Source organism: Phalaenopsis equestris, unplaced genomic scaffold (assembly GCF_001263595.1).
Source record: "Phalaenopsis equestris unplaced genomic scaffold, ASM126359v1 Scaffold000012, whole genome shotgun sequence".
Lineage (NCBI taxonomy): Eukaryota > Viridiplantae > Streptophyta > Magnoliopsida > Asparagales > Orchidaceae > Phalaenopsis > Phalaenopsis equestris.
The window spans coordinates 549,926-561,341 of record NW_018164454.1 but is presented as its reverse complement, the minus strand read 5'-3'; the positions used below and the strand labels follow the sequence as shown (position 1 = coordinate 561,341).

The 11,416-nt window shown below is 34.4% G+C and overlaps 1 protein-coding gene across 2 annotated transcripts in view; it reads left to right on the top strand.

Moving 5' to 3' along the window:
- The window catches only part of LOC110018338 (phytochromobilin:ferredoxin oxidoreductase, chloroplastic), a 22,787-nt gene extending 11,756 nt beyond the window's left edge, over positions 1-11,031 (top strand). For both annotated transcript variants that reach the window (XM_020715618.1, XM_020715619.1), the window contains exons 3-8: positions 487-581; positions 8,683-8,776; positions 8,891-9,022; positions 10,147-10,251; positions 10,592-10,642; positions 10,722-11,031. In XM_020715618.1, coding sequence (XP_020571277.1) covers positions 487-581; positions 8,683-8,776; positions 8,891-9,022; positions 10,147-10,251; positions 10,592-10,642; positions 10,722-10,907 — 663 coding nt within the window. In that variant the 3' untranslated portion in view covers positions 10,908-11,031. The remainder of the gene's footprint in view (positions 1-486; positions 582-8,682; positions 8,777-8,890; positions 9,023-10,146; positions 10,252-10,591; positions 10,643-10,721) is intronic.
- The last annotated feature ends 385 nt before the right edge of the window (positions 11,032-11,416 follow it).

Genomic DNA, 11,416 nt, shown 5'->3' with positions numbered 1-11,416 from the left:
CCTCTTTGTCTCCTTTATGAATGCCAATCAATTGCTAGCTAACTGTATGGGAACTTCTTTTCCCACTTTGAATTTCAAATTACGAAAGAAAATGTCAACATGCATCAGCATTTGCCAGTTATATAGTTAATTAAATTACTAGGGTTTTGTCCAGCTTTTAGCATTCATTTTAATTTACTGTAAAAAAATAGCATTTAATGGATATGACATAATTGAGAGGTTTACACGCATTCAGAGCGCACTAAGCAGGGCACTAGCCTTCTGTGTCTTGATCAATTTTAGGTCGGCTAAAGCATCATTTTTAAACTGTACTGGTTTTATGAATCCTTGTACGGCTTCATGGCCATATTGCATCATTTCTTTCTTTTCACAGCTGTCTTTTTTTTTCCATAGGACAAATGTAAGGCTTGTTTTAGTAAGTATGATGTATTCATATTTCCATGATTTGATGAATTTTTTAAGTTTATACATTTTTGTTCATTGCAGGTGCTCGATTTTGCAGCATTTCCTGAACCAAAATTTGATATTCCGATTTTTTGTGCCAACTTTTTTACAACCTCTGCTCTCAGTATTATTGTACTGTAAGTTACACTAAACCAAAATAAAGCATTTATGTTATTATCATTGAGTTTTGTAGACATGTCGGAATTCTTTTTGTACTTTTACGAACTCATTCTCATTTACCTTCAAATTATGTTACATCGACATGTCTCTGGAGGATACCATTTCTTAGCCTTAGTATGTTGAAGCTCCACTTTAAACAAGATGCAATGTATGTGTGACATATATTATTTTAGGAGTACAATCAACACATTGGGCCACCATTTGTAAGTTGCTTACTTTAATCAAATATCCAACCCACGATTTAATCAAAAACAAAAATAAAATTGATAATTTTTCTGACCACTTCATATCTTCTTCCCTAAACTCTTCTGCCTTGCAGTCATCATCATTGACTTCCTAATCTAATTTTTTATGATGTTGCTACTCCAACACTTCTTCCCATCGGCTGAAAACTCACATATGAAGGGTTTCTTTCCTCATGCTTTTTGTCAAATCGCTCCTTGCCCCACAGTTATTTTTGTCATCGCTGCTGCCTCTACTTTTTGGATCAATTTTTTGTGTGGTGGAGGGGAAAAAAACCTATTGCTCATCTTCATCTGTCATTAATTGTCTATCTTTGCATGATCTCAACAATTTTTAGCTAATAAACGTTGGATTTATATAATTTTCAAGTGCTTTGAGCTTTTTTTTTAATTTTTAATTTTTTTCTTATATTTATGGTTTATGTCATGATATTACCACCATAAAAAAATCAGTTGTTCATGGGCTACCATTATATTGAAGAATGATTCTTAGAGAAAAGTCAATTTTAAGCTGGAATACTAGTATATGACCTGATTTTTTTCTTTTTTTCTTTTTTTGGATGAGTTAGGGATTCCTAAGTTGAGCATAGTTACTCCGTTAGCGTTGCATTTTATCATTATCCAAACTGATAATATATATATTTCAGTTATTTGGAAGAATATGAAATGTATTGTTATTTATTATTCTATATTTTCATGCATCGGGCTATATGCATATTGTCGTGTACTCTATTAAACTACTTGTATGCATTTTTATGCATTTCTAATAGAAATGGTTGTGTAAATATATTTAGGTGCTTTTTCAACATTTTTGTAGTCATAATTTCTTGAGGGATGGTAATTAAGAATAAAATTCTGAAAAAAGAAATAATATTGAAGCATCTATAAATGTAGAAGAAGTAAGGTTTCAGCTATGTTTGTTTATTTTTACGTGTTATGCCACATCATTAGGAAAGTATTTGATGAGACAATGCAAAATGAGCCTTGTGAAGCCTTAGAAATGTTTGAATCTATAATCGCTATTTGTCAGTAGTGTATAATACATTACAACGACAGAGTTTCTTAAAGCCATATTGCATAACACATTGTGTTGCACATGCTATTTTCGTAATAGTACCAATTAAAAAAAGAAATATTTTAATAATAATTCAACAATCAAGCAATCTGAGAGCAATTATCCTAAAAACAAAATAATAGTCAATGCCATTTAGTGTATAACGCGCTATAGAGTTTCCTAATTGAATAGCACATCGTGTTGCACATGCTATTTTCAAAATTGTATCTATTATTAAAAAAAACTAAAGTGATTTATCAATAATTGAACAATGCAAGGGAGCTGAGACCAAATATCCTCTGCGCAAAAAAATAATCCATGCCATCTAAATAAAATATAAGATTACATATTTGTGGTTAACAAAATATAATTAGATTGAGAAATGAACTTTCATGGCTACGGCAATAATAATATCTGAAAAATAAAATTATTTTGATTTTATCAATTATAATATCAGGTCAGTCTTAAACGTTAGAGCTTATTATCATGGGCAAATAGTCTCACATCGGCTAGGTGTAGGGCCAAAAAACAGTATTTAAGTCCTGGGCCGCCCACCACCCATAAGTGCTCTTTTGGGAGGTGACAAGTGATATCAGAGCAGACTACTGTCTGCCAGGTGTGTGGACTCTCCATGGTCCAGTAGGACCTTCGGTGGAGTCGCGGTGGAGCCGATCCGTGACGAGGGTGTCACGTGCTTGGGTGGAGGAGAATGTCATGGACAAATAGTCTCACATTGGCTAGGTGTAGAGCCGAAAAGCAGTATTTAAGTCCTGGGCTGCCTACCACCCATAAGAGCTCTTTTGGGAGGTGACATTATGCTCAAAACATTGAACTAGGTTGTTTACAAGTTTTATTTTGCTGGAAAATTAAACAAGTCATTTTAAGAATCATCATCATTTTAAACCAAATAGTTCCGCCACTTTTTTCTTTATCATCTCTTAAAATATAATGTTATTCATCAGCCATCTCATTTTCATGTTTATCTACAAACTTGGCCTAGATAAACATTTTCTTTTTTCCTAGATAAACATTAGCTTTTTTTTTTTCATTAGATCTATCTTATATGTTGAAGTTACACCACTTGATGTTGGCAAGCGGACCTTGGTGGTGAAAGCAGCAACTTGGTTAGTTGGTTCTGTGGGTGGTTCTAAAAGTATTTTTTAGGTAAAGGAGAGTGACTCGGTTTTCTAGATTGATTTTGAGTTGGAATTTCTTACCATGTAAGGTTAGTTGATATTTAGAGAGGAGCGGTGAAGAACATTAGATTTGAATTTTGAGATGTGAGTGAATTAATGAAGGTGTTTTTAAGGTATGTAAATGAGTGTTTAGAGAGTTATGAATTTTTTGAGCTGATTTATCACAGCGGATTGGTGGCAAGAATTGTTTTTTGTAATGGATGCTTGATTTTGGTCTTTAATGCTTTTGGGGAGTTTGTGGCATGTGTGGGTGATGTAGAGGGAAGAGAAAGAGGTGTTAGATGGTCCTACAGGTTATTGAAGTTTAGGGGTTGTGAGGGTGGCTGAGACTAGCTTGTGGTAGGAGATTTGATGTGGAGAGAAGAGGGTAGGAAGAGAGGTTGTTTTGATAAATTTGGAATCACCAAAACCTACTATGGGATCAACCACCTAGCTTCACTAAGACATGGAACATCTATTAAACTTTTCCACATAATATTTGCACAAGCAAAGTTTAATAATATTCAATAATAATTCTAGTTACATAACATGGGGCTCTTTCCAGCTTTGACCGAGGTATATCTCATTTAGAAAGTATTGGAGCCAATTACAATCAATCCTTCAGGCGTACATGATCTGTCTTACTTTTGCCATGAACTTGCAACACGAAATAAAAAAAAAAATGTTTTTTAAGCTATCAAGTTTCATTTAATTGATTTACACTTTCACATTTATGCATTCATATTCAAATATGCTCCAATTAATTGTAGATGAACTATGTGATGACTAACCATTTAATCATTAGAGTTTGCAAATGTGGTGGAATCTTGGAGAAATAGAATTCTTTTTGGTCCACTTTAATTGAATGGTGGAATTATAGTTGAAATTAAGGTAGTAGCTGCAACAGATGAATTGGAACTACTACAGGAAATGTAATGAAAAGCTTGTGGATGAGGAATTGGTAATGGGTGAGGATTAACCCAATGAGAAAGAGTTAAGAGTAGCACCTTCAAAAGAGATGAGAGGAGTTGGCTTTCATTTGTGATAATTTTATCGTTGGGAAGATGCAATTTTGTGTCAGCGAAAAAAAAGGTGACATGGCATGAAAATTTTGAAACAATTTTGTTTTCAAACCAATTTATACCCGCCATTGAATTTTTGATGAGTTTTTGATTTAGGGTCTATTTGGGACAGCTGCAGCTTATTAATAAGCTGTTGCACAACAACTGCCCCAAAAAATTGCTGCACAGAAGCTACTGCGAATAAACTAGCTGTTTGTTTGTTTTTTGCACTTTGAAAATAACTATTTTGCAGTTATTTTTGGACAAATGACCATTCTGCTCCTGTGCATTAATGTTGTTTGCAACAAAACTATCATAACAATATATTTGATACTTGAGAAGCAAAAAATCACTTCAAAACAGTATAAAAAATAAGATATACACCTCACTTAACAGTGAATATCATGATTATTAAAATAAAAAAAACTATTAAAATAACATTTAATAATATGATAATATTATTTTAAAATATAGACGACGTATGTCCTCCAGGGATACTCTGCACGCCCGGTTACTCTCGGCGGTGGAATCTTCTAGCCTATTTGCCCACCGAAAGAAGTCACAATTCTTCGTGTTTCTCTACGGGCACTTGTAGAACTCTCTCGTAGCTATGTGGCTGACGTAACGTCAGCAAGGAACTCTGAAGTTCGTAGTGGCATAACACGCTTCGGGAGATCTCTGAAATCCTAGAGCTCATTTTTCCTAAATACTTTAAAAGACAATCCATTAGTCATAACACAAATATAACTTGATAAAGGGAGTAATTAATTACAATTTTGTGCAGATGTGAGGTCTTAGAGTACTCAGTGTAATAGTCGACAAATCTGCCACTATAAGAAGACATGAGACCTTATAAAAAATGGGTTGTTGGTTTCCTTTTAACCCACGACATATGCATATCACCAAAAAAGGTCTTCTAGAAGAACCTTAAAAACTGCAAAATTGAATAGAAGAGAGGAATTTGGTTTTCTTCATTAATATTTCACATGTGACACCGACCAACAGCGTCCAACAAACCATTTAGAAGTACCTCTAAGCTCAAACGTCTCATCATGAATTTCTCAAACCCATCTAAAGAAAAAGAAATGAAATGAAAAAAGAAAAGAAAACACTTACAAACAACATAAAAAACTCAAACAATCAATATGAAATATAACAGGAACGAAAAAAAACATGAACTGTTAAAATAAACAAGAATCAGTCCATTTAGCATCCAACTATGACGTCTGTAATCCGCTCTGTCAATTCAACCATTACCCCAGTACCTTCGCCATCCTGGGTGCAACCTTGTGATTCTATTTCTGCCTGTGGTATAGATTGTCTTATGTGATATTCTAATGCTTCAGGCAGGACGTGTAAATGATCATTATTAGCCATGCTGAAGTCTACATCAGTTCGCGAATGATGCCGTCGAATATAGTTGTGGAGAACCATTGTGGCCACTATAATTTGTACCTGCTTTGGAATGAATATGTCAGCATATCACGTAGTATAACTTATTTTTTCTTCCACACTTCAAATGCTCTTTCAATTACACCGCGTATAAATGAGTGTCTCTTGTTAAACATTTCTTTCATGCCCCAAACAATATTGCTGGATCTTTCAAAATCGGGAATGTGATATTTGATATCCGAAAATGACTTCAGATACTTTCTCTGTAAAAGATTCAACATCGACCAAATAATATTTATCTGTCTCAAATACAATAAAAAATATTTGAACATGATTAATAGTTGAACAAATCTGGAGGTGGGTGAGAGAAGTTAGCCTTTCTATTTCTTGTCGCAAAAGCGAATATGCGAGTGTTATGTGCACCGCCTGCCCAACCAGCTATAACAAAAATAAAGTACATGTTGAAATTACATACGACCATCACATCTTGTGTTGGTAATCTACACCGCCGAATGAATGCGACCTTTTTATTATTGAATACACGTGTATCCACATGTGTTCCATCGATCGCTCTAATACAATTCTAACAAATTAAATAAGACTGTGTTAATTACACTATTCATTTTGGCTTCTGAATATAATGAGTAAAATAATTTATCTTAAAAAATGACATATAATGCGAGTCAATTGCAATCTTTGTTGGAGTTCTCTCAAATATTGGATTCTCTGGCTTAATAATCTTTGACGATAAACTAACAAGAGCCTTCAATCCCACTAAAAAGTAACCGCTCATTGTTTCCGATGAATATTGAAAACCCTCTATTGCTCTCATTGATTCATTCTGTGATAAAATGTAGAGAATTATTGCTAACACCTCTTTGATTGTCATCCTTGAGGAGCCGTGAAATCTATGATTCCTATATAATTCATCCAATAGACCTATAAATATGGGTTATGTCATTCAAAACTTGCTGAATTTTGTAGGGTGTTTTTCAAGTAGCTACCCAACCCATTTATCACCAATATAAGATGATGTCATGCAGACAGATCGATCAACTTATGAGTTATCGTATTCGTACATCAAACATACTACTGCCACAATTTTCCTTTAGCGTCTCACTTTTTGTGAATCTATGTTAAACAAGTGCTCTGTTCAGGTAATACATGTGAATCTAAGAATGTTAATAAACTTCGAATATCGAATCACAAAATGTACGATAAAAAGACAAAAATCCAATATAGCATAAAGATTGTTTCTAGGAGAAGGAAAAAGCATCCAAATTAGAAATCAGATAAACCTATAGGAAATAAATTCAAATAGTACAACGATAACTGGATAAAATCAATCCTTATCACTCTCACAAAAAAAAAATGTAAATAATTGATCCTATGGTTAGGGGTCATCTTCATGAAGAACTGTCTACGGGTTGGGTCCTTCAGCAACTTCAAGGAATTCAACTATAACGACATGTCCTCATAAACTTTTGGAGTTGCCTCCAGTACTCGGATAAACTCGGATAAACTCGTTGATGGAGGTCGCATGTGAAATCTCTCACTGGTTCATGAAGCCACCAGTTTTGATATTTGACTTCTAATGAAAGCAGCTTCATTTTCTTTTTCTCCACCCTTGGGCTCTTTGACCTACATGTGTACTCCACTTCATTTTGGTTTGGGCTTGGGCCTTCACCGGAGCCAGTTGCTTGCTCGGCGTCGACAAACCACACCTCCCCATAACTCCACTCCAACATCTCCACACAAACCACAAAACACACAAAACCACACAACCCCACACACAAACGCCTCCACACAGAACAATTCCAACACCTCCACACAGAACAACTCCAACACCTTCACACATAACCACAACCACACCCAACCACGAATCACACAGAACCAACACAACCACAAAACCACAAACCACAACCACAATCACCACAATCACAACCACCACAACAACAACCATAGCCTCTACTCACAACCACAATCACCCCAACAATCCACCACCACTAGCACCTACATTGAACAAAATTTCACAGCAACCACCACCAACAATCCACAACCACTAAAATTCGGCCAACCCACCAACAATCCACAACCACTAAAATTCGGCCAACCCACCAGTAACCACCACAACTAATCATCACAGTAACCATAAAATCACTTCACCATTGGTGTTTTTAACAAAATCACAAAACCAGTAACACAACACAAGTAATCCTCTCACCAAATTCATAGAACAAGCCATCACCACATCACTCAACCAAGGGAATTGCAAAAAACCAAAACCAGAGAACTTCCAAAATCCCCCACTGCCTTCCCAACCAGCTGAAGCATCATATCAGTAACCAACAACATCGCATTACAAGTAATGTCTTTACCAAATCCATAGTAAAGGCTATCACCCCACCAACAATAAAGAAAATCCAACACCAATGCAAAATCGTAGGAATTGCAAAAACGAAAATTGTGAAAATTGCAAAATCCAACAACAATGCACAACCACCTGAAAATCATCGACTGAATAGAGCTTAGAGAAGCTAAAACCATCGCAAAATTAAAATGCCAGAAAATATAGTGGTAGAGACTACCGTGGGTCGAGGGAGAGCAAAGGAACCAATCAAAGCCGAAGAATAGAGGGGATAGGGAGAGAAGCAACCACCAATATAGGCAAAGCCTTGCGAATGGAACCACGGATCGGAGAGGAGGCGAGCGGGGATCTTACCTTTAGGGCATAATCGTGAGAGAAGGGAGGGAGGGGGTAAGACAGTAAAAGCCGAACGAAAGATAATGCGAAACATGGGCCGCGATGTCCAACCCGCTGCCCGCGTTTTATCGAAATTTTATAAAATGGCCGCTGGGCCGTGCCGCGCGAAAAACACGGCGCCAAATGTGCTCTTAGTTAGGTGTCCCATTGATGAAATGAATAATATTTCTTTTCTTTGTTTTATTTATGAATACAATACAAATTCTTCAAGTTGAGGTTTCTTGTATTTTCAATTATTAGGAAGATTCAATGTTTCTAGTCGTTGAGGATAAAAGTTTAAGATTATTTATTTGTCATAGTTGTTTATGTTTGTGATTTTATAAAAATACTAGAAAAGTCTGCAGCTTAGTGTTAAATTCATTATTTCTAGGGACCTTAACCCTTTGTATGATGTCACCCTCCAAAGTGATTACAAGGAAAAGTTTTATAGGGGCTTGATGCCCCTTTATCAGAAATATGCTGAGGTACTTTTTGATCTGTTATTATATATAACACATTCACATATTCTTTATCTATTAGATCTATGCTAATTTTATGATAGTTAAAATACTGTGGAGTTAAAAGTAATAACCTTACAGCTTTTGCCATGGGGAGACAAGATCACAAGTGAGTCCCTTAGATTTTTTTCGCCCATTGTCATATGGTCTAAGTTCAGTTTGAGCCCGGAGAAGCATGATGTCTTATATGCAGCATTCAAGGACTATTTTAAGGTACATTTTTTATCATTTAGGTATATTTATTAAAGGATACAACCATAAAAGGTTTTACACCTTGTTACCACCCATTACATGATTCTTTTTTGCCCATCCTCAAAAAACACGTTTGCACCATTTTAATTTAATCTAACCAAATAAGGTGATTACCTTTGCTAGAGCACTGTAAGATTTAGGGAGAATTTGTTTTGATAATTAATGGCTAACGTCGGATATGCATGACTTATATGCACTGGGATTTTAGTCTATTTGAAATATTGTATACTTTTGGAACAGGACTGTAGCAGACGAATGTTTAGAGCAGCATCTATTGAAGATAACATAGTTGGAAAGTATACTATGGTGGTTTGGACATTACAATGAAGGGCAGAAAATTTTTTAGACAGGTGCATAAAATTACTATAAAGGATCAGAAAGGGAAAGGGTTAACATCAATAGAAATTGTTCAAAATAGTTTACTCAATTAAGGTTCAAAACATAGAAGTAAAAACAACCAGAAAAAGAGGGAAATCAGGATTTATGAAGTTGATCTCACATAGTTGATATATGACTCGTGATGATGATGGTGATGATGGTATTAGTAATTAAATTGTATGTGATACTTATATAATATTGGTATTCATGAATTATTCAGAAACTTTTTGTTGTTCCTATCTGTCAAGAAATATGGAAAAATACATTAGTTGTAATTTTAAAAAATATAGTACGCTTATTTTATGCATTCTACCATTGCAGTACAAGAAGGCCACTTTTTCATTTCACACTTTGACAAGCCAAGGATGAATTCTAAATAAAAAAATATAATAATTAAAAATTTATCTAAATTATACGTATTTTTCATTTTGAATTAAAATACTTAGTATAACATGCATGTTTTAATGTTCATTTAACGCCCATCCCATAATTTACTAAGATGATGATGATAATTATGATTAAAAAGTTTGCTATTTTTGTCAATATTTAATACATGCAATTTTTTTTTTTTATTATGTTAAACTGGAATATCCTCCCATGCTATTTTCTAGTTTTAATAGATTTTGGGTTTTCTTTCCTTACAAAGCATGCATAATAAGTTTGAATACATACGCTGCTATTACAAAGCTAATAACTAATCTATGCAGGCATGGCTTGTTTTGATGGAACTGGCAGTGGAGGCGGTAGATGAATTGCAAACTGTTTGTAATTGTGAAGCGCAGCATAAATACTTAACATGGAGAGCAGGGAAGGTTCTTTTCGATTACTCCTGTCTGCCCAATGCACTTCTACCTCCTTTTTCTTCTCTCACTATCTGTTTATGCTATTTTATTTTTGCTTCATTTTGGCCTCGATGCTTTTTCATTAAACTTAAATAGTGTTATTTGTGAAAACCTTTAAATAAAATAGGAAAAGATATGCATATTGTTTTAAGCATCTCATTAAAAATATGGGAACCAAGACACTACTCTTATCATTAATCCTCTTCAGCAATACCAAATTATTTTGACTTATTTATTTATTTATGTATGCAATTTTGGTTTCTTTGAAGCAGATGTTTTTCAGTAAAATTGTCAACTTTTTGTTTCACAGGATCCAGGACATCTATTGTTGAAAAGGTTAATTGGAGAGAATCTGGCAAGGGTATGTTTCATCAAATCAGAGGAATTATTAAACAGTGATTCATTTTCGTTCACCCATTTTTGTTTCTCATGAATTACAGGAAATGATTAGGCATTTTCTATTTGAGGGCGTTGATTCATTGGGAACCAAGAGTTTCTTAGATTATTTCCCTGAATACCATTGCGAGGACGGTTCAATAAACCAGAAGCGCAGCATCATTGGGAAGGCTTATAAAACTCGCCCATGGGATGCTGGGGGAGAATTCATAGGTAGTAAGTCTACTTAACTACTACTGATTCTTCTGTTGAAAATTTTGAATGGAATGGCTTATTTTTACTTTTTTTATATATATGTTAACGTAAATTTCAATGTTTATGAATCTTTAATGATAACTTAAGAACACATTTTAATGGCTGTTGTTTATCATATCATCTGGATTTTTTTTTCTTATATTATTGTGATAAATGCTAATTTTCTGAATATGAATACAAATTTGCAATTGTGATACAACTGTTTAAGTATCTCAAACACGTCAATTTTTTTTTTCACCTGAATATAAATTTTTAGAGATGATTCAAAGGATGGAAACAACTAACCTGAGTTTTTTCCTCATCTCTTGGGCTGCAAACGAACCGACTGTTGGATAAGATACTCATAGCTCAACTCGATAAAAGCTCAATCACACTCATTTAATTAACTATTTGAATAACTGTGAACACTTTTATAAATACTTGATTGCTAAATGAATAAGCTCGAATAATTATTTCTTCGATTTGTTTATGTTAACGAACATTA